The sequence below is a fragment of the Hemiscyllium ocellatum genome, chromosome 9, assembly GCF_020745735.1.
Source record: "Hemiscyllium ocellatum isolate sHemOce1 chromosome 9, sHemOce1.pat.X.cur, whole genome shotgun sequence".
NCBI classification, from domain to species: Eukaryota; Metazoa; Chordata; class Chondrichthyes; order Orectolobiformes; family Hemiscylliidae; genus Hemiscyllium; species Hemiscyllium ocellatum.
Window position 1 is genome coordinate 21,716,546 of NC_083409.1, and position 27,979 is coordinate 21,744,524.

General features: G+C 47.1%; 1 protein-coding gene across 1 annotated transcript in view; it reads left to right on the plus strand.

Annotated features, from left to right (window-relative positions):
- tnr (tenascin R (restrictin, janusin)) overlaps positions 1-27,979 on the plus strand; it is a 201,861-nt gene that overhangs the window by 142,154 nt on the left and 31,728 nt on the right. The window contains exons 12-16 of the mRNA XM_060830044.1: positions 687-830; positions 5,037-5,156; positions 5,475-5,618; positions 13,376-13,506; positions 21,914-22,046. Coding sequence (XP_060686027.1) covers positions 687-830; positions 5,037-5,156; positions 5,475-5,618; positions 13,376-13,506; positions 21,914-22,046 — 672 coding nt within the window. The remainder of the gene's footprint in view (positions 1-686; positions 831-5,036; positions 5,157-5,474; positions 5,619-13,375; positions 13,507-21,913; positions 22,047-27,979) is intronic.

Below are 27,979 nucleotides of genomic sequence, written 5' to 3' on the forward strand. Positions count from 1 at the left end.
GGGTGAAGGAGCTGTGTAAAGGGCTGGGTGATGGGGCTGTGTACAGGGCTGGGTGAAGGGACTGTGTACAGGGCTGGGTGAAGGAGCTGTGTAAAGGGCTGGGTGATGGGACTGTGTACAGAGCTGTGTGAAGGGACTGTGTACAGGGCTGGGTGAAGGAGCTGTGTAAAGGGCTGGGTGATGGGACTGTGTACAGAGCTGTGTGAAGGGATTGTGTACAGGGCTGGGTGAAGGGACTGTGTACAGAGCTGGGTGAAGGAGCTGTGTACAGGGCTGGGTGAAGGAGCTGTGTACAGGGCTGGGTGATGGGACTGTGTACAGGGCTGGGTGAAGGGACTGTGTACAGAGCTGGGTGAAGGGACTGTGTACAGAGCTGGGTGAAGGAGCTGTGTACAGGGCTGGGTGATGGGACTGTGTACAGGGCTGGGTGAAGGGACTGTGTACAGAGCTGTGTGAAGGGATTGTGTACAGGGCTGGGTGAAGGGGCTGTGTACAGGGCTGGGTGAAGGGACTGTGTACAGAGCTGGGGGATGGGGCTGTGTACAGAGCTGGCTGAACTGGGTCTGTTCATGGCAAGGTCCTGGAAGTTTTACTCACTTTTATTAATTTGACTTGTTTTTACTCTGTGTTATATGAATGCTCCCTGCTGATTTCCTTTACATCCTTTTTGTATTTTTGCATTTCAGGGTTGGCCAAGAGTGTGGTCATTGAATCGTATCTAACCGAGTACACCCTGACTGACTTACAGCCAGCAACTGAGTACACGGTGAAGTTAAACACAGTGCAAGGCTCTGCTGAGAGTCAGCTGATTTCAAACACTGTTCACACAGGTGAGTAACTGAACTGGGAAGGCCTAGGATTCCTGATGGAAGGCTTTTGCCCGAAACGTCGATTTTACGTGCTCCTCGGATGCTTCCTGACCTGCTGTGCTTTTCCAGCTTGATTCATCTTGACTCATCCCAGCTTCCATTCAGTAACTGAGCCTGGGACTCCCGCAGCTTTCTCTCTGAGCAACTGTTCATCACATGGTGTAACCTCGCTCAGATCCATCAGTACAGTGTTACAATGGGACATAGCACAATCTTGGAACTGGTGTCTTGTTTAAGGATATCCTCATTTCACCCTTGGTTTTGTGACCGGGACATAATTGTTGAAGTGTCTGATGAATTGCTTGACAACTCAGTGTATAGTTCTGATCGCTCCACTATAGGAAGGATAGTATTAAATTGGAGAGGTTGCAGAGAAGATTTACCACGATTTTGCCGGGACTGGAGCCTTTGACTTATAAAGAGAGGCTAGATAGGTTGGGACTTTTTCCACTGAAGTATAGGAGGTTGAGGGATGTTGTTATAGAGATTTATAAAATCATAAAGGGCAGAGATATGATGAAGAGCCAAGGTTTTTTCCCCTCAGTAGAGGAGTCCAAAACTAGAGGCTGGATTAGAGGTGCTGGAAAAGCACAGCAGTTCAGGCAGCATCTGAGGAGCAGTAAAATTGACATTTCGGGCAAAAGCCCTTCATCAGGACTTTTGTCCGAAATGTCAATTTTACTGCTCCTTGGATTCTGCTATGCTTTTCCAGCACCTCTAATCCAGAATCTGGTTTCCAGCATCTGCAATCATTGTTTTTACCCTCCAAAACTAGAGGGCATGGGTTTAAGGTGAAAGGGGAAGATTAAAAGGGATTTGAAGGGGAACATTTTCACACAGGGGATAGTGCATGTATGAATGAAGGTGGTGGGAGTAGATACAACTGCAACATTTAAAAGGCATTTGGATAAGTATATGAATAGGAGAGGTTTAGAGGGACATGTGCCAAATGCAGACAAGTGGGATTAGTTTGATTTGGTTGAGTTAATTTGAATGAGTTAGGCTGAAGTGTCTGTTTCCATGTCTTGTGACTCTGACCGTATATGCTGGTTCATTTTGAGAAGAGATCCTTACTAGCAGAGGTGCTGTTTTCTTTTAACACCAAGCAGTCAGACTGGATGAAAAGTCCTGAGTTCCCTGTTCACAAGCCCTTTGTGACACTGGGAGGCACAGACTGAAACATTGAGAAATCCAGTGACTTGCTCTGTGACTGTAGTTACGAGAGAATTGAGGCTAAAATCTTCGTAACAAGAAGACTGCTTGCAAAATTGCTATCAACTGAACATTTGGAAAACCCATGTAGTGTTTTGACATCTGAAAGAAGAATGCTCCAGAAACCAATGTCAGCTGAGCAGAACTCTTTTTTTTTAATCCTTAGCAAACTTAAAAGCAGTGTTAAATTTATTACTGTCCTCAACTTGCTGACCATGCCGTGGATGGGTCTATTTTTGCTGATTTGTGTTTATCAAAGGAATATGTTTTAGTGAAACATTTTGAACTATTTCCTCAATTGTTTACAAGCTGCATGTTTATTTATGTACCCAATCAACTTCAGTTAGTTCCCAGTTCAATTAATTGATTGAAATTTTAAGATTCAGCTTGGGTCTTTGGACAATGTTGATGATGGTGATGAGGGCGAGGTTGACAATGTTGGTGAGGACGATGCCGTTGATGTTGTTAATTGTAACGATGGTTATGTGATGTTGATGGCAGTGGTGAGGGTGATGATGAAGAGGGTCGTAAACACACCGATTCCAAAACATCTGGGTAGTAGAAGCTTTTCAGTTTTTAAACAAGCACTTGTACAATGAAAGGGGAGTGGGCCAGTTCTCCCAGCTCAGCTAATCTCCAGTTTGGTTTTCACAAGCAGTCAGTTTTGAGTCTGCTGGTCAAAGAAACAACTACATGGAAGAAGGTGTTCCGAGCTGAATCTCTCTACCATTTCTCTCTCCTTAAGTCCCTGTGTTTGATTTTACCTTTTTTGCCAAGGGTGTTCATGGGGACGATTGCAGGAATTTGGAACAGCATCATTAAATTGGGATAGTCTGTTGAGTTTTCGGATAGGGTAAGTTATTCTGTACTCTGTCCTCTTTTGTTTGCATTTCATTCGGTATTCTGTAAATAAATTCTGTTTTGTTGAAATCAAGTGGTTTTGACCAGTTACATCACTCCAGGAATATCCACTGTATACCTGCTTAAAACAAGTAGAAAAGTTAGGATCCGGGATACCTTCTTGAAATGTTTTGAGGGGGTCTGGCCTGGTCCATCACAAGGGTAATAAATAATGTGATGGTAGTGATAATCCTGTCAGAGATGATGGAGTGTGAGAGTTGGTGACAAAGAAGATGGTGGCGAGGGTGATGCTAGAGATGGTGGCGAGGGTGATGCTAGAGATGGTGGCGAGGGTGATGCTAGAGATGGTGGCGAGGGTGATGAAGAAGATGGGGGTGAGGATAGTGCTGGTGATGATGATGAATGTGATGATGGCAATGTTCATGATAATGGAGATGCTGGTGTCAGTGATGATTGAGATGCTGCTGTTGGTGATCATGGGGATGATGCCGTTGCTGATAATTGACTTGAAGATAGACGGAGAGTCCAATGACCATGGAGGGAGAGTCGTAGAATAGACTCATTACACTGTGGAATCAGACCCCTTGAGTCCAAACCGAACCTCTGAAGAGTATTTGTAGAAACATCAAAGATTACAGCAGGAGGAGGCCATTTGGCCCTTCATCACGATCGTGGCTGATCATCCAACTCAACAGCCTAATCCTGCTTTCTCCCCATAACCTTTGATCCCATTTGCCCCAAGTGCTATATCTAGCCACCTCTTGAAAACATTCAATGTTTTGGCATCAACTACTTCCTGTGATAATGAATTCAACAGGCTCACTCTGCTTTGGGTGAAGAAATGTCTCCTAATTCCCCTCCTGAATAGTTTACCCTGAACTGTGTGACTGTGACACACCCTCCATTGTCAATATCCTCCCTGCATCCTGCCCTGTCTGGTCCTGTTAGAATTTTATGTCTCTATGAGATCCCTTCTCACTTGTCTGAACTCCAGCGAAAACAATCCTAACCCCAGTCAATCTCTCCTCACACATTAGTCCCGCCCTCCCCAGAATCAGCCTGGTTAACCTTTGTTGCACTCAAGAGAGTAAGAGCATCCTTCCTCAGAAAAGGAGACCAAAACTGCACACAATATTCTATGTGTAGCCTCACCAAGGCCCTGTATAACAGTAACACATCCCTGCTCCTGTACTCGAAACCTCTCACAATGAAAGCTAACATACCATTTGCCTTCCTTACCACCTGCTGCACCTGCAAGCTTACCTTCCGTGACTGGTATACAAGGACACCCAGGTCCTGCTGCATACCTCCACTCTCCCAATTCCACCCAGACCTATCCTATCCCTGCATTCCCCATGGCTAATTCATCTCGCCTACACACCACTGGACACCATGGGCAACACCACCTCACCTGCACATCTTTGGATGGTGGGAGGAAAGTGGAGCACCTGCAGGAATCCCACGCAGACACAGGGAGAATGTGCAAACTCCGCACAGTCAGTGATCCAAAAGTGGAATCGAACCCGGGTCACCAGCGCTGGGAGACGGCAGTGCTAACCACTGAGCCATCGTGCAGCCCACACAGTGATGGTTGAGGGAGTGTAGCGATGTTCGAGTGAGTGTGGTGATGCTCAAGGGAAGGTGCATGATGATAGACGGAGAGTGTGGTGATGGGTGAGGGACTGCAGTGATGGTGGAAGGAGGGTGCAGTGATGATGGAGGCAGAGCACGGTGATGGTCAAGGGAATGTGGTGATGGTGGAGGGAGGGTGCAGTGATGGTGGAGGGAGGGTGCAGTGATGATGGGGGGAGACCGGTGATGGTGGAGGGAGGGTGCAGTGATGATGGAGGGAGGGTGTGGTGATGATGGAGGGAGGGTGGAGAGAGAGCACGGTGATGATCGAGGGAGTGCAGTGATGGTGGAGGGAAGGTGCAGTGATGGTGGAGGGTGTGCGGTGATGATCGAGGGAGTGTGGTGATGGTGGAGGGGGAGTGCAATGATGATGGAGGGAGAATGCTGAAGGGAGCCTGTGATGCTGGTAAACAATTAATTGTGATGTTTACCACTGTTCCTTTCTCCACACCATCCTTCCAGCTATGGACAAGCCCCTGGACGTGCGGGTTCTGAACATGACTCCCACAGAAGCTGTGCTTGAATGGATTGCACCTCAGGCTGTGGTGGAAAACTATGTCATCCTCTTAACACAAAATCAGCGTAGGTGCTAAACAATGGCATTCAGATTGTATGTAATCTCCCTATCATAGTCCTCTGTGTGTTCACCACCATCCCCCCCACCCCCTGTAGTTTCCCTCCATCCAAGTTATAGATACTTCCTAAAATCCTGATCTTCATCCTGTACCCTGTGTATTTTCAGTGTGTGCTCCCTATATCCTCAACATATTCCTAATATACACATACAGTACCTTGAGCTGTTCACGCCATGTCCAAGATGGAGTGTGCTGTTGTGTGCTCTATCTGCGTGTATCTCAACTGCTTCATTCTGACTGCTTGGTAATCTGCTTTCGGTTCCAGTTGTTGCGAACACTGTCCATGCTGATGGAGAGACAACACGGTACCAACTCAGTGAACTCCAGCCGTTCACCAACTATTCCGTCACCGTCTACGCTGTCCAAGGCTTCATGACCAGTGTCTCAGCCTCCACCAACTTCCTCACTCGTATGTAGCTCCTTCGATTAACCCAGGGATGTTCAGTCCAAGTGTGAAACAGTCACAGACACGGTCACTAACCCCGCAGAGTGGGCAAGGTGTATGCTGGGAGTTTTATTCTAGATGTGATCACTCTGCAACTTCAGAGTATGCAGGGAGAGAGGGAATGGGGAGCAGCAGACAGTCCAAAAGGACCAGGCAGTCAGTACAGGAATCCTCTGAGTGCATCCCACTCTCCAACCAGGATTCAGTTCAGAATCCTGATGAGAATGATGGTTCATCTGGGGAGTGCAGCCAGAGCCAAGCCCCTGGCACCATGGGGGGCTCAGCTGTACAGGGGGACACAAGGAAGACTGGAAGAGTGATAGTGAGAGGAGATTCGAGAGTGAGGGCATCGATAGGTGTTTCTGCAGCTGCAGATGGGAATCCAGGATGGTGTGTTGTCTCCCTGGTGCCAGGGTCAAGGATGTCACTGATCGACTGCAGAGCACCCTGAGGGGAGAGGGGGAACAGACAGCAGTCGTGGTCCACATCAGTCCCAGTGACAGTGGGAGAAAAGGGATGTGGTCCTGCAGTCAGAATTTAGGGGGTTCAGGAGGAAATTAACAGCAGGAGCTCAGAAGTAGTAATCTGCACATTGCTCCCAGTGCCCCACGCAAGTGGAAATAGGAACAGGAGGATAAGGCAGGTGAATGTGGGGCTGGAAAGAGGGTCCAGAGGGTGTCTTTAAATTCTTGGGACATTGGGACTGGCAAAGGGGAAAATGGGAACTGGTCAGACTGGATGGATTGCTCCTGAACAGAGCTGGGACTGAGTTTCTTGTGGGGTGATTTGCTAGCACTGTTAGAGAGGGTTTAAACTAACTTATGGCATGCTTGCCTTCAATGATAAGTGCATTGACCGCAAGAGTTGGGACATCATATTGCATCTGTACTAGACATTGGTGAAGCCAGTTTTAGAATACAGCATACAATTTTGCTCTGGAAAAGATGTTGTTGGGTTTGAAAGGCTACAGAAAATTTTGATCAGGATGCTGACGGGACTGCAGGGATTGAGCTACAGAAAATATTGATCAGGATGCCGAAGGGACTGCAGGGGTTGAGCTACAGAGAGAGGTTAAATAGGCTGGGACTTTTTCCCTGGAGCATCGGAGGCTGAGGGGTGACCTTACAGAGGTCTATAAAATCAGGAGGGGCACAGACAAAGTGGACAGCAAAGGTCTTTTCCCCAGAGTAGGGAAGTCCAAAACTAAAGGGCATAGGTTTAAGGTGAGAGGGGAAGATTTGAAAGGGACCTGAGGGGCAACCTTTTCACACAGAGAGTAGTGTGTGCATGGAAGGAGTTACCAATGGAAGTGGTGCAGATGAGTACAATTGCAACATTTAAAAGGCATTCTGATGGGTACTTGAATAGGAAGTGTTTATAGAGATATGGGCCAAAGTCAGGCAAATGGGACGAGATTAATTTAGCATACCTGGCTCAGACAAGTTGGGTCGGAGGGTCTTTTTCCATGCCGTGTGACTCTATGACTTGGCAGAGCTATGGGAACTCGAGAATAATATTAGAGAGGAATATCAGAATCCTGGGAGAGAAAGATAGCACCAGAATAAGGAATAGTAACTCATTAGGCAGGCCCTAATACTGTCCCTCAATGTAACAAAGAGAGAGAACAATAAAGTCCAAACCAGTGCATGTGTGGGACTACACAGAGAGTGGGGAATAAAACTGGGGAGTTACAGGTACAGGTTGCCAAGTGGAAATCTGATCTTGTGGCACGAACAGAGACTAAGCTCAAAGGAGGGTTTGAAATATTCCTGGATAAAAGGTGATCAGGAAAGATAGGAAAGGGGGAGCAGTTGCTGATTTATTAGGGATGATATTAATGTGGTGGAAGATGAGGATATTCCTGATCTATTACAGAAGGAATATGGCTACAGCTTAATGACTAAAAATAGATGCAATTATATGGGTAATTGACTAAATGAATTGATGTAGAGGAACATATTTGCCAGGAAATTTCAGAAAGGTACAAATATGCTTGTTTTAATGTCAGGCTTCAATTTACTGATTGACAGAGTTGGGGAGCTGCATTAACATCGGTAGAGATACAGTCGGTAACACAGAATTTCGGAGGGAGTGGGCTCATTGAGTCACAGTGTGAGGGAGCAAGATTAAAATCAGTGGTGATATGGTCAGTAACACAGGCTGCTGTGGAGAGGTGTTTACTGAGTGACAGTGTGAGGGAGCTGGATTAATATCAGTAGAGACAGTCAGTCATGCAGGGTGCTGGGGAAGAGGTGTTTACTGAGGGACAGTGTACGGGAGCTGGATTATTATCAGCCTAGATATAGTCAGTAATACAGGGCGCTGGGAGGCAGTGGGTTTTACTGAGTGACAGTGTGAGGGAGCTGGATTAAAATCATTTCAGAGACAGTCAGTAACACAGGGTGCTGGGGAGAGGGGTTACTGAGTGACAGTGTGAGTCAATAGGATTAATATCCGTAGAGATAAAGTCATTAATACTATACGCTGGGATGGAGGGGTATTTACAAAGTGACATTGTGAGGAAACTGGATTAACATCAATAATACAGGACGCAGGTACAGAGAGATGTGTTGTGAGTGAAAGCTTGAGGGTACTGGATTAGAATAAGCAGAATTACAATCAGTAACAAATGGTTCTGGGGGAGGTGTTTACTGAGTGTCAGTGTGAGAAAACAGGATTAATATCAATAGAGGCATAGTCAGTAACGCAGGATGCTGGGAGGGAGAGGTTTTTACTGAATGACTGCGAGAGGGAGCTGGATTAAAATCCTTCGAGATACAGTCAGTAACGCAGTGTGCTGGGGGAGGGGGTTTATTGAGTGACAATGTGAGGCAACTAGATTAAAATCATTCCTGATATATTCATTATCACAAGGCACTGGGATGGAGAGGTATTTCCTGGGTGACAGGGTGAGGGAGCTGGATTAAAAACAGTTGAGATACAGTAGGCAATACAAGGTGCTGGTGGAGAGGGGTTACTGAATTGCAGTGTGAGGACTCAGGATTAATATCAGTGAGGATATCATCAGTAGCAGAGCGAACTGGTAGGGAGAGGTGTTTACAGAGTGACAGTGTGTGGCAGCTGAATTAAAATCAGTCCAGATATAGTCAGTAATATAGGGCACTGGAATGGAGAGTTGTTTACTGACTGACAGTGGGAGGGAGCTGGTTTAAAGGCAATCAAGATACAGTCAGTAACACAGGGTCCTGGGGCAGAGGGATTACTGGGTGACAGTGTGAGGGAGCTGGATTAATATCAGGAGAGACGAGTCAGTAACATAGGGTGTTGGGTAGAGGGATACTGAGTGACAATTTGAGAGAGCTGGATGAATATCAGTAGAAATATCAGTTAGCAATGCAGGATCCTGGGGGAGAGGTGTAATAGAGTGACAGTATGAGGGAGCTGGATTCATGTAGAAGTACAGTCAGTAACACAGTTTGCTGGGGAGACCGGTTACTTAGTGACAGTGTGAGGGGGCTGGATTAATATCAGAGGAGGTAAAGTTAATAACACAGTGTGCTGGCAAAAAGGGTTTGCTGAGATAATGTGAGTGAGCTAGAATAATATCAGTAGAGAAACATTCAATAATGCAGGGTGCTGGGAGTGAGAGGTGTTTACTGAGTGACAGTGTGAGGGAGCTGGATTAAAAAGAGCCAAGATATCATAATAACACAGGGCCCTGGGATGGAGAGGTGCTTATTGAGTGACACTGTGAGGGAACTCAGTCGAGATGTAATCAGTAACACAGGGCACTGGGAGGGTGGCATATTTACTGAATGATGTTGTGATGGAGATGGATTAAAATCAGTTCAGATACGTGCTGTAACACAGGATGCTGGGGGAAGAGGTCTTACTGAGTGACTGTGAGGGAGCTGGTATATGTCAGTAGAGATACAGTCAATAACACAGGTGCTGGCAGAGAGGGGTTACTGAGTGACAGTGTGAAGGAGCAGGATTAATATCAATAGGGATATAGTCCGTTACACAGGGTGTTGGGAAGCAGAGGTTTTTACTGAATGAAAGCGTGAAGGAGCTAGGTTAAAATCAGTTGAGACACATTAAGTAAAAAAGGGTGCTGGGTGAAAGGGGCACACTAAATGATAGTGTGGGAGAGCTGGATTAACATCAATCGAGACACAGTCAGTAACACAGGGTGCTGGGGAGAGGGGTCACTGACTGACAGTGTGAGGGACCTGGATTAAAATCAATAGAAAACAGTCAGTAACACGGGATGCAGGCGGGTTAGGTATTTATTGAGTGACAGTGTGAGGGAGCTGAATTAAAATCAGTAGAGATACAGTCAGTAACATGGGATGCAGGGGGTGAGGTATTTATTGAGTGACACTGTGGGGGAGCTGGATTAAAATCAGTCGAAATATATTCAGTAATGCAGGGCGCTCAGAGGGAGAGATGTTTAATGAGTGACGCTGTGAGGGAGTTGGATTAAAATCAGTCGAGATACATTCAATAACACTGGGCGAGGGGAGAAGGGTTACTGGGTGACAGTGTGTGGTGCTAGATAAGTATCAGTAGTGATACAGTAACCAACAAAAGGTTCTAGTGGAGTTTGGAATTGAGTGACAATGTGAGGGAGCTGGATTAAAATCAGTCGAGATGCAGTCAGTAACAAAGGATGCAGGGAGAGAGGGTTTACTCAGTGACAGCATGGGGCTTTAGGATGTGTTGGGATGGAGTGATGGTTATAGTGTGAGGGAACTGGATTAATATCAGTAGAGGAACAGTCTGTACACAGGGTGCTGGGAGGAAGAGGTATTTACTGAGTGTCAGTGTGAGGGAGCTGGATTAATACCAATAGAGAAACAGTCAGTAATACGGGGTTCAGGGGGAGAGAGGTTACTGATTGACAGTGTGAGGAAGCTGGATTAATATCAGTAGGGGTATAGTCAGTAACAAAGAATGTTGGATTAAAATCAGTTGAGATACAGTCAGTTACAAAGGATGCAGGGAGCGAGGGTTTTCTCAGTGACAGCGTGGGGCTTCAGGATGTGTTGGGATGGAGTGATGTTTATGGTGTGAGGGAGCTGGATTAATATCAGTAGAGAAACAGTCTGTACACAGGGTGCTGGGATGGAGAAGTGTGTACTGAGTGACAGTGTGAGGAAGCTGGATTAATATCAGTAGGGGCATAGTCAGTAACACAGACTGGGAGGGAGAGGTGTTTTCTGAGTGACAGGGTGAGGGAGCTAGACTAAAATCAGTCCTGGTATAATCATTAGCACAAAGCGCTGGGATGGAAAGGTGTTTCCTGAGTGACATGGTGAGGGAGCTGGATTAAAAGCAGTTGAGATATTATATCGACACAGGGCCCTGGACACTGGGTTAACTGAGGGGTGTTTACTGAGTGACAGTGTGCGACAATTGGATCAAAATCTATCAAGAGACAGTCAGTAACACAGGGTGCTGGGGGAGGTGGGGTTACTGAGTGACAGTGTGAGGCAGATGGATTATTTTCAATAGAGATATACTCAGTAACACAGAGTGCTGGGAGGAAGAAGTGCTTATTGAGTGACAGTTTGAGGGAGCTGGATTAAAATCAGCGGAGATGCAGCCAGTAACACAGGGTGCTGGGGAGGGAGAGGGGTTGCGGAGTGACAGTGTGAGGCAGCTGGATACATATCAATAGAGATACACTCAGTAAGACAGGGATTGGGGGAGAGGGGTTACTGAGTGACAGTGTGAGGCAGCTGGATTAATACCTTTAGAGATATAGTCAGTAACACAGGGTACTTGGGAGAGGGGTTACTGGGTGACAGTGTGAAGGAGCTGGATTAATATCTTTAGAGATATAGTCTGTAATACAGGGTACTTGGGAGAGGAGTGACAATGTGAGGGAGTTGGATTAATATCGCTCAAGATATAGTCAGTAACACAGGGCGCTGGGTGTGGGGAGAGGGGTTACTGAGTGACAGTGTGGGGGAGCTGGATTGATAGCAGTAGAGAAACAGTCAGTAACAGAGTACTGGGAGGGACAGGTGTTTACTGAGAGTATGAGGCAACTGCATTCATATCTGTAGATTCAATCAGTTACACAGGGAGCTAGGCAGAAGAGTTACTGAATGACTGTGTGTGGGAGCTGTATTAATATCCGTACATATATAGTCAGTAACACAGGGTGCTTGGGAGAGGGGTCGCTAAGTGACAGTGTGAGGGAGCTGGAGTAATGTCAGGGGAGATACACTCAGTAACTCAGGGTGCTAATAGAGAAGGGTTACTGAGAGACAGTATGAGGGAGCTGGATTACTATCAGTAATCCAGTAGAGGCATAGTAACACAGGTTTCGTCTGGGAGGGGGAGAGGGGTTAATATCAGGAGAAATACAGATATTGGATAATTGGGGTGTACACGAGGGGGAGTACCGGAATTGTATATGGGAGAGTGATCAGGGAGTGTATGTGGACAGATTGATTGGGGATGTACAAATTTGAGTGAAGAGTGTGTGTGAAGGGATGTGAAGGACAGGAGTGAAGTTGGTGTTGGGTGGGGAGCATGAAAGGTGTATACGATGGGCGATTGTGACTGAATGTATAGATCATTGCCTTCGCTTTCTGACAGATTGGGCCAGACAAGCAGATCTCTGGTCAGTGTTGTCTCTTCCTAACCTGTCTCTGTCTCTTTGTGTCTCTCTATCTCTCTGTCCCTCTCTGTCTTTCTCTGTCTTTCTCTGTCTCTATCCTCTTTCTCTCTCTCGGATCCCTCCTTTTCTGTCCCCCTGTGTATGTCCCCTTTTCTCTGTCCCTCTCTCTTTCTCCCTCTCTCACTGTTCTCGTTTTCTCTCTCCCTTTGTCTATCTGTGTTGCTGTCCCTCTTTCTCTTTTCCTCTCCCTATCCCTCTCTCTGTCTCTCACCCTCTCTGTGTCCCTCTTTCTCTCACTTTCCCCTGTCCCTCTCTCTCTCTCTTCCTCACTTACCTCCCTCTCTTTCTCTCTAAAACCCCCTCATCCCTCCCTCCGTCACTCTCACACTCCCCCTCCCGTTCTCCCCCCTCCCTCTCACCACCTCTCTGTCCCCTTCCATCCCTCCCTCCCTCTCTCTCTCTCCCCCATCCCTTTCTCTCCCTTCTTTTCTCTCTGTCTTCCTCCCTGCCCAACTCTCTCTCTCACCCCTCTCTCTCACTCATTCCCTCTCCTTCTCCCTCTCTCACTGCCCCTCCCTCTCTCTCTCCCCACTCCCTCCCCCTCTCCCTCTCCACCTCCCTCCCTTTCTCTTTCTCCCCCTCCCTCACTCCCTCCCCTCCCTCCCTCTCTCTCTATCCCCCTCCCTCCCTCTGTTTCTCACTCCCCTCCCTCACTCTTCCCTCCCTCCCTCTCTCTCCACCCCTCCCTTCCTCTGTTTCTCTCTCCCCCTCTCTCTCTCTCTCTCCCCCACCCTCCCTCTCTCTCCCCATCTCTCCATCTTTCTCTCCTCCCCTCCCCACTGTCTCTCCCCTTCCCTCCTCTCTCTCTCTCCCCCTCCTCCTTCTCTCCCCCACCTCCCTCCCTCTCTCCCTCCCTCTCTCTTTCTCCTCTCCCTCACTCTCTCCCCCTCTCTCTCCTTCACTCCTCCTCTCCCTCCCTCTCCCTGCCTCCCCTCCCTCGCCCTCTTTCCCTCTCTCCCCTCCCTCCCTCTTTCTCTTTCTTTCCCCCTCTCTCTTCTTCCCCCTCTCTCTCTCTCTCCCTCCCTCCTACTCCCTTTTTCTCTCTCTCACACACACACTGTCACAGCTCTAGATCCTCCTCGAAACCTGACAGTGAGTGAGGTCACTCGGCGCAGTGCACTCATTTCCTGGCTCCCACCAGTGGCCGACATTGAGAACTATGTGCTGGTGTACAAGGACCATAGTGGGCAGCAGAAGGTAGGTGCGGGAGGGATCATGTTTCCAGGTAAGACAGAGGTTCACCTGCCTCTCCTCCAACCTAGTTTACTGCATCAGGTGCTCCCGATGTAGTCTTCTCTCCATCAGGGAGACCAAACATAAACTTAGGGAACGGTTCACCGAGCATTTCAGCCGGGCCACAGGGGCTGACCGGTCCTCCCAGTCACCGCCCATTTTAATTCCCCTTCCCACTCCCTTTCCGACATGACCATCATTTGCCTCCTCCATTGCCTCAACAAACCAAACCACAAATTGGAGGAACAACACCTCATTTTCCACCTGGACAGCCTACAGCCTGGGGGACTCAACACTGAGTTTCCCAATTTCAAATAACCTCCCTTCCCATCCCCTGACTCCCTTCCCAGCCCCTCACCCTCCCTTCCACTCCTCCCTGCCACCTACCGGATTCATTCCTCCCATTGACCAACCAGGCCATACCCTCTGCCTGTCTTCAACAATTCTCACTTCACCACTTTGTCCCACCACCCCCTTTATCTGCAGCTCTCCCCACACCCATCCCCAGTCCTGAAGAAGGGTTACACCCAAAATGTCAACTTCTCCACCTCCTGATGCTGCCTGTGTTCTTCCAGCCTCCTGCCTGATAACTTTGGATTCCAGTATCGGCAGGTTTTTTTGTCTCTAACCAAGAAACTATAAGAGGCAGGAAACACTGGTAGCTGTGTTGGTAGTGCCCCAAATAGTGATGGTAATGGAGAGCACAATTAAATCAGAAATATATACAACAAGGGGAATACAATAATCTTTATACAGATTGGGTAGATGTCATGAGTGCCAAAGCTATGTGTATTAGATGGTTTTCTAGAGCAGTGTCCATCGAGGGAACACATTAAATTAGATCTACTGTTTTGCAATGAGAAATTAATGCAATTAATCATCCAACTGTGAAAGAACCCTTATAGGGAGCAGTGACCATAATTTTCTATCCAGTTTGAAAGAGTTTCAATCTGGCGTTAGGAAACTCAATCTAAGCAAAGGAATTTATAAACACAGGAGGAACAGGTTGGCTGTGGTGGACTGACAAAATTGCATTAAATAGTATTAGATAGACAATTATAGAGGAATAGGTGAAAGTGAGGACTGCAGATGCTGGAAACTAGAGTCTAGATTAGACTGATGCTGGAAAAGCACAGCAGGTCAGGCAACATCTGAGGAGCAGGAAAATCGACGTTTTGGGCAAAAGGAGTGAGACAGGGAGCCTCCGGGGTGGAGAGATAAATGAGAGATGAATTATGGAGTAATATTTTAAAAATAATAAATGGTTTACAATGAACAGGCAATCCTTTATGGCACAAACCATCAACAGGAAAGGTGAATTAATTGTGCATAACAAAGGAAGTTAAAGATTGTATGAGATCAAAGGAGAAGGCTTATAAAGTTGCTTTAAAAAATAGTAGCATTTCTGATTTCAGGAAAGGTGGATCAAAATACTAATAAAATAACGTGCGAAGAGAATATAAATGTAAACTGGCAAAAAGCATAAATGATGATGAGATTGAAGAGTCCCATGTAATTTCAATCCGCTGTTCTGCAATGAGATTCAAACTTTCAGCTTGCTTTCAAATAACCTCCTGATGCTGCCTGACCTGCTGTGATCTCCAGCATAATTTGTTTTCAGCATAAATAGAAGGTTGTTTAGGATGGGAAAAAGGCAAATTTCAACATTGCAGACAGAGACAGAGGAATATATGATAGGAAATTTTAAAAAATGGTGAAGAACCTAAATAAGTACTTTATCTGAATCTTACATTTCTTTGGCAAAGTGTGAGTTTTTTTTAAGGAATTCTCGCTGTAGGGACCCAGAAGGATTTCCTCCAGACCTTGCCAAATTGCATTAATTTCTCATTAACTACTTACCTGCCCCTATGGTGTCCCTCACTCCCAATTCCAGCCCCATTTTTCCTGGAATAACTCGCCACTCACCAGATATCCCCTGAAAAGACCAGCATCCCTTGCAATCGTGCCATTTTTAAATGGTTGCCATGCACCCAGACAAGTATTAGCAATCAGGTATTCCTCCTCACTGGCAAAGGCAGGGCACAGTGCCCACAAAGCATGTTGCTCATGACACACAGCTGGCATGGCTGGCACTGAACATACCCTCTGACCATTCCGTGCACACAGCATTCCATGCATGGAGATCCATGTGCCAACATGCATTGCAGCTTTGACTTGTGGTTCCTGAAACCATGGCCGTACAAGACCTCGGAATTGTGTGCAGATGAAATAAAAACAAGTGGGAGTGTTGACCATCCATCACACACAAGACCCCAGTTTCTTGGCCTAGTCACAGTTTAACCACTTAAACCACCCAGTTTACCTACGCTGTATTCTGTCTTGGCTCACAGGCTACATCATAGAATCCTGACAGTGCAGAAAGAGGCTATTCTGCCCATCGAGTACACACTGGCCTTCCGAAGGGCATCCACCCAAACCCAGCTCCCTCATCCCGTAACTCTGCATTTCCCATGGCTAACTCATCTAGCCTGCACATCACTGGATGCTACAGGGCAATTTATCATGGCCAATCCATGTAACTGGCACACCTTTGGACTGCAGGAGGAAACTGGAGCACCCGGAGAATACCTTCACAGATACGAGGAAAATGTGCATACTCCACACAGACAATCGCCCAAGGGTGGAAGTGTACACAGGTCTCTGGCGCTGTGAGGCAGCAGTCCTAACCACTGAGCAACCGTGCTACCCATGTCACCATTATTCCGTCCCCCAGTGCCATATTATTCCCACATATTGTCATTGTCCAGTGGGAATAAACCACTGCCTTGTGGCCAACCACTTCAACTCCCCCTCACACTCCCCAGGAAATTCAAAACCTGGGCTTCTTCTACTTGCCAAGTCAATGCCACCCACCAACTGAAGGAAGAACACTTCACCTTCTGACTCAGGATCTTACAAGTCAACATAAACTTCACCAGTTTCCAAATCTCTCCACCCCCCACCGCGTCTCAGATTCAACCCTTTAACTCAGCACAGCCCTCTTGGCCTGGCCTACTTGCCCATCTTTCTTCCCACCTATCCACTCCTATCCTATCCCCATCACCACCCACCTGCATCCACTTTTCATCATCCCACCTACGTTCTCCCCACCCCTACCCCCATTCCCCCTATTTATCTCTCAGTCCCTGTCCCCCGTCACATTCCTGATGGAAGAAACATCGATTCTCCTGCTCCTCGGATGCTGCCTGACCTGCTCTGCTTTTTCCAGCGCCACACTTTTCAACTCGATAAATCACATTTCGGCAATCAGACAATTCCAACCATGTGCTTTTAATTGCAACAAACAAAAGTGAACACAGACAAAACATATAAAGGCTGCAGTTCACTCCCACAATGCAACCCAATTGTTGGCATCATGATCAATGATTATGAAGCAATCTATGATGGTCTGCTGATTTTCAGCTGGAACTGTGGCTCAATCACCTCCTGCCTGGTCCGGATCACCTGATAGAAGCAAACCCTGCAATGGACATTCCTCCTCTTTCTCCTCCTCCTCCTCCTTCTTCTTCTCATCTTCATCCTCTACCTTGGATGGCTCTTCCTGCTCCCGAGTTTCTCAGCCTCCGTCATACCACCCCATTGCCTTCTCTAACAGTATCTAGAGAAAGTGAGGACAGCAGATGCTGGAGGGTCAGAGTGGAAAAGTGTGGCGCTGGAAAAGCACAGCGGGGCAGGCAGCATCCGAGGGGCAGGGAGAGCCGACGTTTTGGGCATAAATCCACTCATTCCTGATGAAGGGCTGATGCCCTCAGATGCTGCCTGACCTGCTGTGTTTTACCAGCACCACCACACTTTTCGACTACAACAGTATAGAGTCCAGCACACCAGGATGGAACACTAGACTCTATCTGGACTAGATTGGAGGGCTATGCCTGTCTCTTTGGCGACGTAGAACAGTCCATCTTTTGTAGTTACACCAGCACCACTCCCCACCTCTTCCTCCGCTACACTGATGACTGCATCAGTGCCACCTCGTGCTCCCGCGCGGAGGTTGAACAATTCACCAACTTCACCAACAAATTCCACCCTGACCTTAATTTCACCTGGACCATCTCTGACACTTCCCTCTCCATCTCCACGACCGACTTGACACTGACATTTTTTACAAACCCACTGACTCCCACAGCTACCTAGATTATACCTCTTCCCACCCTACCTCCTGCAAAAATGCCATCTCGTATTCCCAATTCCTCCGCCTCCATCATTTCTGCTCCCAGGAGGACCAGTTCCACCATAGAACACACCAGATGGCCTCCTACTTTAGAGAGGGCAATTTCCCTTCTCATGTGGTTGAAGATGCCCTCCATTTCATCCACATCCTGCCCCTCCACCCTCAAACTCCACCCCTCCAACGTAACAAGGACAGAACCCCCCGGTGCTCACCTTCCACCTTCGCATAAACCACATCATCCAACGACATTTCCACCACCTCCAAACGGACCCCACCACCAGAGACATATTTCCCTCCCCACCCCTTTCCATCTTCCACAAAGACTGTTCACTCCGTGACTATCTGGTCAGGTCCATGCATCTCCCCACCCCTCTCCCACAACCCTCCTTTCCTGGCACCTTCCTCTGCCACCGCTGGAATTGCAAAACCTGCGCCTACACCTCCTCCCTCACCTCCATCTAAGGCCCCAAAAGAGCCTTCCACATCCATCAAAGTTGTACCTGCACATCCACCAATATCATTTATTGTATCCGTTGCTCCCGATGCGGCCTCCTCTACATTGGGGTAGATTGGATGCCTCCTAGCAGAGCGCTTTAGGGAACATCTCTGAGACACCCGCACCAATCAACCACACCGCCCTGTGGCCCAACATTTCAACTCCCCCTCCCGCTCCCATGCAGGTCCTGGGCTTCCTCCACCATCGCTCCCTCACCACCCGATGCCTGGAGGAAGAACGCCTCATCTTTCACCTCGGAACACTTCCCCCATGACATCAATGTGGATTTTGCCAGTTTCCTCATTTCCCCTCACCCCACCTTACCCCATCTCCAACCTTCCAGCTCAGCACCGTCCCCATGACCTGTCCTACCTGCCTATCTTCCTTTCCACCTACCCACTCCACCCTCCTCTCTGACCTATCACCTCCAACCCCACCCCCATACACCTATTGTACTCGATGGTACTTTGTTCCTACCCCCACCCCCCCTCTCATTTATCTCTCCACCCTGCAGGCTTCCTGCCTCTATTCCTGATGAAGGGCTTTCACCCGAAACGTTGATTTTCCTTCTCCTCGAATGCTGCCTGAACTGCTGTGCTTTTCCAGCACCACTCTAATCTAGATCGGAGGGATGCCTTGGCCAGTCCATACTGTGGAACCACATCTTCACTAGCTTTATCATCTGCCGCACCATTGGCCTGATCACAGGATGGACACTAACCTGATGAAGTGACCAACACATTACAGTACATCAAAGAGGGAGTGTCTGCTGCCTTCTAACCTGCTTCCCATCCTAGAACCACATAGGCTGGGACATTTGTCACTGAATTGAGTGCACTCAAACACCTTTCCAACATTACACATGACAGAGTGACCATTCCCCCTCCAACTCCCACACACATACCCACTACTGAGTGATGAGACCACACGTGGAATTTGCAAACCCATATTTCCTGTTTGGGAACCTGCAAAGTCTAATTGTCCAGCAGACACCGATCTTGTACTTTTGCCCATCAAAGTGACACTGCCTGTGCCAACCCTGGGCATTGCTCCAGCCATTTCCCACCGAGAGAACAGGAGGCAATAGCAGGGGCCACAGTTCACGGTGAATGCCATTAACTGTAGGATCTGTGTCCTCCTGGTCACCAGTTTACCCTCCCTTCCCCCACTCTAGGGCCTCTAATACTCCTTTCACCTTGCTCCACCCCATAGCCCATTTCCAACCCATGTGTTGAATAAAAAATGCAAGTTGCCAGAAAAAGCTCAACAGGTCTGGCAGCACCAGTGGAGAGAAATCACGGTTAATGCTTTGGGCCAAATGACCCTTGCTCAGAAGCGAATCGTGTTGAACGTTGCCTTCAATTGTCATTCCTGCCCCCTGAACCCTGATATTCCACCCTAGTGATGCTGACCCTGCTGCACTACAGCCCTCCCCCTCCCCTGTGGTAGGAATGGTGATGATCATTGCCAGTAACTGCCCTTTCACCACGTCCCACCAACTTCTGGAAGCCTACCCTGCCCTCTGACATTGTTCCCCATTCCCCCGAATGATCAATGGGCAGAACTCCAGCACTGTATACCCTTTCAGACCCCTGGCTAACTTCAACAAGCTGCCCCTGGATAGAGAGTCATACAGCATGGAAACAGGCCCTCCAATCCAATCAGTCCACACCGACCATAATCCCTAAAGTTATCCCTCCTGTCCATGGATGAATTAAAGCTTTTCAGAATTGTGAAGGAGATGGAATGTGAAAGTAGAAGTATAGTGGCATTGCACTGGAGTATTTTTTAAGATTAGATTCCCTACAGTATGCCCATTTGGCCCAACAAGTTCACACTGACCCTCCGAAGAGTAACCCACCCAGACCATTCCCCTACCCTCTATTTACCCCTGACTAATGCACCTAACACCATGGATAATTTAGCACGACCAGTTCACCTGACCTGTACATCTTTGGACTGTGGGAGGAAGCCAGAGCACCTGGAGGAAACCCACGCAGACACAGGGAGAATGTGCAAACTCCACACAGACAGTCGCCTGAGGCGGGAATCAAACCTGGGACTTCTGGTGCTGTGAGGCAGCAGTGCTAACCACTGAGCCACCGTGTCTCCCATTTTGTTTCCTTATTTAAGGAGAGATGCCCTTGCATTGGAGGCTTAAGAGGATTCATATGGCCTGAGTTGATTGCAATTTGCAAGAGTGAGAGGTGATATTATTGAAACGTAGACGATTGCAGGGCAGTCTCGAATTGGGGAACCCAGTTGCAGAATAATGGCTGTCTTATCTAAGATGGAGATGAGGGTTAGTTAGGTTAGATTGGAGTGGTGCTGGAAAAGCACAGCAGGTCAGGCAGCATCTGAGGAGCAGGAAAATCGACATTCGGGCAAAAGTCCTTCATCAGAAATAGAAGCAGGGTGCTGCAGAGTAGAGAGGGTTAGTTAGTCTTTAGCATTCATTTCCTGAGGGAGCAGGGGCCTTGAATACAGACAGGGAACAGGTCCCTGTTTGCAAGTCGATTTATACGCGAGGTGGAACACAATGCAGGACAGCGTAAAGTAGCCATTGGTCAGTGCAGGAAATATTTGCATGTCAGATCTTTAAAATTACCATGAATATGCCCTTGGATGGGGTCGCATTTGTAAGGACAAATGTTTCTAAATCAGACACTCATCCAAAGACCCACATCGTGTTCTGGGAACTCGGGTTCAAACCACCCCATAGCAGATGGTGACATGTGAATTCAACAGAAAGCTGGAATTAAGAGTCTAACGACCATGAATCCATTGTCGATTGTTGGAAATAACCCATTGGGTTCATTAGCATCCTTTGGGGAAGGAAACTGCCATCCTTACCTGGTCTGGCCTATGTGTGACTCCAGACTCACAGCAATGTGATTGACTCTTAACTGTCCCCTGGGCAATTAGGGATGGGCAATAAATGCTGGCCGAGCCAGTGATGTCCTTGTCCTGTGAATGAATAAAGAATAATATGATGCAGCTGTAGACATGACAGTGGAGTTAGGGGCAAGATTGGATAAGCTACGATCTTATTAAACAGGGGAACAGCCTCAAAAAATCGAATAGTCCACCATTGCTCCTACTTCTTCTGATCAGACATGCTTCAAAAGCTATTAGTCTCTGGTATGGAATATTAATTAAAAGCGTCTTTTTTTTTAAATGGGCACAAGAACCTCTGGTTCTCACTTCATTGGGTGAAGCCATTCTGGATTCCTGAAAATGGCCCGGCTGTCACTTTAGTGCCCCTGTCCTAGATTTATAGAGTCATACAGATGTACGGCATGGAAACAGACCCTTCGGTCCAAACTGTCCATGTCGACCTGATATCCCAACCCAATCTAGCCCCACCTGCCAGCGCCCGGCCCATATCCCTCCAAACCCTTCCTATTCATATACCCATCCAGATGCCTCTTAAATGTTGCAATTGATCCTCCACCACTTCATTCCCCACACCCCACCTTTATCATCCTGTTTCCACTTCCTGTTCCACTCAGACCCCCATCCATATGTGTGTGAGTGTGCACACGTGCGCGCCATGTCTAAATGCCAGCAGTTTGAGGAACAGGACTGTTTATTCATTGAGGTTGTGCAGCTTGGGGTTTGGCAGGGGGTTTCTGATAAGTGGCTGAGCTAAGTCACTGATGTATCATTTCAACCCCTTCCAGGAGCTGATCCTCGATGCAGAGGATACTTGGATTCGACTAGAGGGTCTGTCCGAAACAACAGAGTACTCCCTGAGACTGCAGTCGGCGTTTGGCACCATGAGGAGCACAACAGAGCATGCCTCCTTCACTACAGGTACTGTGCAAATGTCACAGATCTACTCCAAGCCAGGTCATGCCATAGAGATCCAGTGCGTCAGGCACTGTTCTGCTAAATGCCAAATCACAAGCCAAAGCTTTTGTTTCTAGAATATTCTCCCCAAATCCTTCCAGACTTCTATACGACCATAAGAAAACGAAGCCAAAATAGGCTGTTCAGCCCAGCAAGTGTGCCCACCATTTCGGGCAGCATGGTGGCTTAGTGATTAGCACTGCTGCCTCACAGCACCAGGGAGCTGGGTTTGATTCCAGCCTCAGGTGACTGTCCCTGTGAAGTTTGCACGGTTTCTTTGTGTCTGTGTGGGTTTTCTTGGGGTGTTCCGGTTTCCTCCCATAGATCAAAGATGTGCAGGTTAAGTGGACTTGCCATGCTAAATTGTCCATAGTGTCCAAGGATGTGCCGGTGAGGTGGATTTGTCATGGTAAATGCAGGGTTACAAAGATTAAGGTAGGGTCATGGGTCTGGGTGGGATGCTGTTCGGAGGGTTAGTGTGGACTCAAAGGCCTGATTACACACTGCAGAGAGTTTATGAACATTAGAATGACTCAATGAACATTCAATGGCACCATGGCTGAGCTAATGATCCTCAACTTCACTCTTCTGCCTTTTCCCCATAACCATTGATTCTCTTACTAAGCAAAATCTGTCTATCTCAGTCTTAAAAACACTGACCGAATCAGCCTCAAAAACTCTTTTTGGTAAATATTTCCATAGATTACATCTCTCGCACTCTCTCTCTCTCTCTCTTGTTCTCTCGCTCTCTCCCTCTCTTCCTCTCTCTCTTTTTCCTCCTATAAGACTAATAACACCTTCCAAACTGACCACCACTTCCATCGAGAAAGACAAGAGTAACAGATATACAGGGCCTCCACCCCCTGGAAGCTCCCCTCCAAGCCACTTATCATCATGACTTGGAAATATGACACTGTCTTTTCAGTGTTGCTGGATCAAAATCCTGGAATTCACTCCTTTGTTGAGGGACACAAACTCCAAATAAGAAGTATGAGCAAGAAATATCAATTAAAGTAAAATACAGAACATAAAAATAAATGGAATGAAAATACAGTTAGGCCACTGTTGGAATATTGTGCGCAATTCTGGTCTCCTTCCTATCAGAAAGATGTTATGAAACTTGAAAGGGTTCAGAAAAGATTTACAAGGATGCTGCCAGGGTTGGAGGATTTGAGCTATGGGGAGAGGCTGAACAGGCTGGGGCTGTTTTCCCTGGAGCGTTGGAGGCTGACGGGTGACCTTATTGAGGTTTACAAGATTATGAGGGGCATGGATCGGGTAAATAGATAAAGTCTTTTTCCTGGGATCGAGGAGTGCAGAACTAGAGGGCATAGGTTTAGTGTGAGAGGGGAAAGATATAAAAGTGACCTAAGGGGCAACTTTTTCACGCAGAGGGTGGTATGGGCATGGAATGAACTGCCAGAGAAAGTGGTGGAGGCTGGTACAATTGCAACATTTAAGAGGCATTTGGATGGGTATATGAATAGGAAGGGTTTGGAGGGATATGGGCTGGGTTCTGGCAGGTGTGACTAGACTGTGTTGGGATATCTGGTTGGCATGGACGGGCTGGACCGAAAGGGCTGTTTCCATGCTGTACATCTCTATGGCTCTACAGATGGAGCTAACTGAGAAAGAAAGAACTACAAAATTAAAAAAAACCCTTCATATTTTAAATCCTCCGAATTCGAACATAGAACATTACAGCGCAGTACAGGCCTTTTGGTCCCTGATGTTGCGCCAACCTGTGGAACCAATCTGAAGCCCATCTAATCTACACTATTCCATTTTCATTCATAAGTCTATCCAATGCCCATTTAAATGCCCTTAGAGTTGGCGAATTTACTACTGTTGCAGGCAGGCGGTTCCACGTCACTAATACCCACTGAGTAAGGAAGCTACCTCTGACATCTGTCCTATATCTATCACCATTCAATTTAAAGCTATGTCCCTTCGTGCGAGCCAGCACCATACTTGGAAAAAGGCTCTCAATGTCCACCCTATCTAACCCTCAGATTATCTTATATGTCTCAAGTACGTCACCTCTCAACCTTCTTCTCTCTAACGAAAACAGCCTCAGCTCCCTCAGCCTTTCCTCATAAGACCACCCCTCCGTACCAGGCAACATCCTGGTAAATCTCCTCTGAACCTTTCCATATCCTTCCTATAATGCGGTGACCAGAACTGTACGCAATATTCCAAGTGCGGCCACACCAGTGATTTGTACAGTTGCAACATGACCTCATGGCTCCAAAACTCCATCCCTTTACCAATAAAAGCTAACACACCATATGCCTTCTTAATGATCCTATCAACCTGGGTGGTAACATTCAAGGATCTATATATATATATACATGGACGCCAAGAACTGCCCGTCTACACTGCCAAGTACCGTTAGCCCAGTACTCTATATTCCTGTTGCTCCTTCCAAAGTGAATCACCTCACACTTTTCCACACTAACCTCCATTTGCCATCTCTCAGCCCAGCTCTACAGCTTATCTATGTCCCTCGGTAACCTGCAACATCCTTCGGCACTGTCCAAAACTCTACTGACCTTAGTGTCACCCGGATATTTACTAAGCCATCCTTCTACACCCCCATCTGTGTCATTTATAAAAATTACAAAAAACAGTGGCCCCAAAACTGATCCTTGCAGTACCCCACTAGTAACTGAACTCCAGGATGAGCATTTCCCATCAACCACCACTCTCTGTTTTCTGTCATCTAGCCAATTTCTGATCCAGACTGCAAAATCACCCTCAATCCCATGCCTCTGTATTTTGTGCAGTAGCCTACCATCTTTACTGAAATCCATATACACCACATCAACCACTTTACCCTCATCCACCTGTTTGGTCACCCTCTCAAATAACTCAGTAAGGTTTGTGAAGCAAGACCTAACCTTCACAAAACCCATGTTGACTCTCCCTTACCAACTTATTCCTTTCCGGATGATTATAAATCCTATCTCTTATAACTTTTTTCAACACTTTACTCACAACTGAAGTAAGGCTGACTGGTCTATAATTAGTTGCTCTGAGGGAATATGACACTTGTAAAGTTATTTTTTCAGGGTAGGAGGTTGATTCTCGTGAATAATCACATCCTTGAAAACTCTATGACTCCTGAATGCAAGAATCCCAGGTTCTCTTCATTACAGGGCTCACTCTGTCAGTGTGGACTGGAGCAACATACATTAAATAGGAGCACCATCTGCATTGCCTGGTTTAACTGGGCACGTGCGCCATCCAAAAGTTGCTGTCAGATTTACTTGGCTGTAAGCGTGATCACTGATGGTCTCATTAGTTTCAACACATATCCCAGGCCAACAGGTTTCAGTATGGAAGCTGTGAACTATATTCACCACGGATTGAACTGTCACATTCACTCATTTTAACAGGACTGTTAGTCATCTGCTCAGCAATTTGGAACCATTTCAAGATTCCAGCAAGCATCCATGTGGTACGGTTTTTAAGCCAGAGACATTGACAGGGATCTCTTGGCTGGGGCGAGAATTTTTTTCCATTGACCTTGGCTCAAACAGCCTGTCCTCTTGGAATTCCCTGAGCTTTGAGGAAGTAACAGAACAGTTTAGAGAGAGCAATCCCGAACAGCAGCAGGTTTTGGCAGTGAACACAGAAGTAGCTGAGAAAGGAGTCCAAATTGTTAGTTGGTGGTGATAGCAGAGAGTGAGGAACAACACTGTCATAGCACCGGCAATCCCAACCTTTAAACTGCAAGTTATGGAATCAGAGGCTGATATCGTTAAGATATCTGAGAGGATTCAGTTAATATGAGCAGGAAGGTAGAACTTAGTTAGTCTGTGGCAAACCTAACAACATTTTGGGATGGTTGGAGATATAAGGGGGTAATTCTGGATTTATCTTTAAGGAATGAAGCTGGACAGGCAGGAAGCAACAGTGGTGAGGGTGGGAGCAAATATAATTCCATTAAAATTGTAGGCGGCACAGTGGCTTAGTTGGTTAGCACTGCTGCCTCACAGTACTAGGGAGCCGGGTTAGATTCCAGCCTCAGACCACTGTCTGTGTGGAGTTTGCAAGTTCTACCTGTGTCTGCGCAGGTTTCCTCCGGGTGCTCTGGTTTCCTCCCACAATCCAAAATATGTGCAGGTCGGGTGAATTGGCCATGTTAAAATTGCACCTCCCATCAGGGATTTGTAGATTAGGTGCATTGGTCAGGGCTAGATACAGGGAAATGGGTCTGGGTGGGATTCTCTTCGGAGGGTCGGTGTGGACTTGTTGGGCCGAAGGGCCTGACCCACATTGGAGGGATTCTCTGAAAAGGATAATGGTTAAAAAGAAAGGGTTTTAAATAAGGGGAAGACCTGTTTTACTAAATTGAGAAGCAATTTAGCAAAAGTGAACTGGGAACTGTTCCTTGAGGATAAATCAGAGTCAGGGCATCCAAAGGGATGACATAAAGGCCCTTCGGCGGCACAGTGGCTCAATGGTTAGCACTGCTGCCTCACAGTACCAGGGTCCCAGGTTCGATTCCAGCCTCAGGCGATTGTCTGTGTGGAGTTTGCACGTTCTCCCTGTGTCTGTGTGGGTTTCCTCTGGGTGCACCGGTTTCCTCCCACAGTCCAAAGATGTGCAGGCCAGGTGAATTGGCCAAGCTAAATTGCCCGTAGTGTTACGTGCATTAGTCAGAGGGAAATGGGTCTGGGTGAGTTACTGTTTGGAGGGTCGGTGTGGATTGGTTGGGCCGAAGGCCTTTTTCCACATTATAGGGAATCTAAATAAGAGGTCAGAGAGTAAGACAACAAGATATAAGATTCCCTGGATGACAAAAAGAGAACAAAGCAAGGTTAAAAAAAATTAAAGCTTACTGAGAGCTCAATGTGACTCTAGATAGGGTTTGACCATGAGAACCTTTTTCCACGTATGGAGTCAGCTATTACGAGGGGGCATAGCTTTAAATTAAGGGGTGGTAGGTATAGGACTGATGTTAGGGGTAGATTCTTTGCTTAGCGAGTCGTGAGTTCATGGAATGCCCTGCCAGTAACAGTGGTGGAATCTCCCTCTTTTTGGGCATTTAAACGGGCATTGGATAGGCATATGGAGGATAGTGGGCTAGTGTAGGTTAGGTGGGCTTGGATCGGCGCAACATCGAGGGCCGAAGGGCCTGTACTGCGCTGTATTTTTCTATGTTCTATGTTCTATGACTGAGCATCCAGTAGAGTACAAAATGGTGGGGTGAAATTAAAGAGAAGTTGAGAAATTAAGGGAGGGCATGTAAAACATACCATACAAATGACCTAGATGCTTTATAAGTTTCTAAGAATAAGGCCTGATAGAATATCAAAAATGAGACCTAAGAATGCAGGCAGAGCATTTGGTAAGGTTCTCAATTAATGTTTTGGAGAGTCAAATCCTGGTAAAATCTAACAAGCCAAACCTTCTTTCCTCTTCCAGCTTTTCCCACCTTAAATGGGATTGCCATAATTCAGGCTGATGTCTCCACCGGGTTTCCAAATTGGTGGGTGGGTTTGACAGATGGCATTGCCCTTCCTGTCCAACCCCAACTACCCACCGTGAATCTGGACCGGGACCATACTGGAACACACTGTCTTGAAGACAGCAGTGGCTGCACTTAGCTGCCTCTCGTGCCCCCAATGAAAATCCATTCAAACAAAGCCCATTCTCAGCGATGATAAAATCCCAGAGAACTGTTCTTCAGGAGTGAAGAAGTGGGAACGGGTCCGAAGGTCCAAGAATCCTCAAGGTTAGAGGGTAGTGGAATACACTGCTGGGAAGGCAGTGGAAGTCAGAAACCTTACAACCTTTACAAAATATTTGGATGAGCACTCGAAATATGATAACATTCAAGGATATGCAACGAATTGGGATTCGCGCACCTTTAGTGGTAGTTAAGTCGA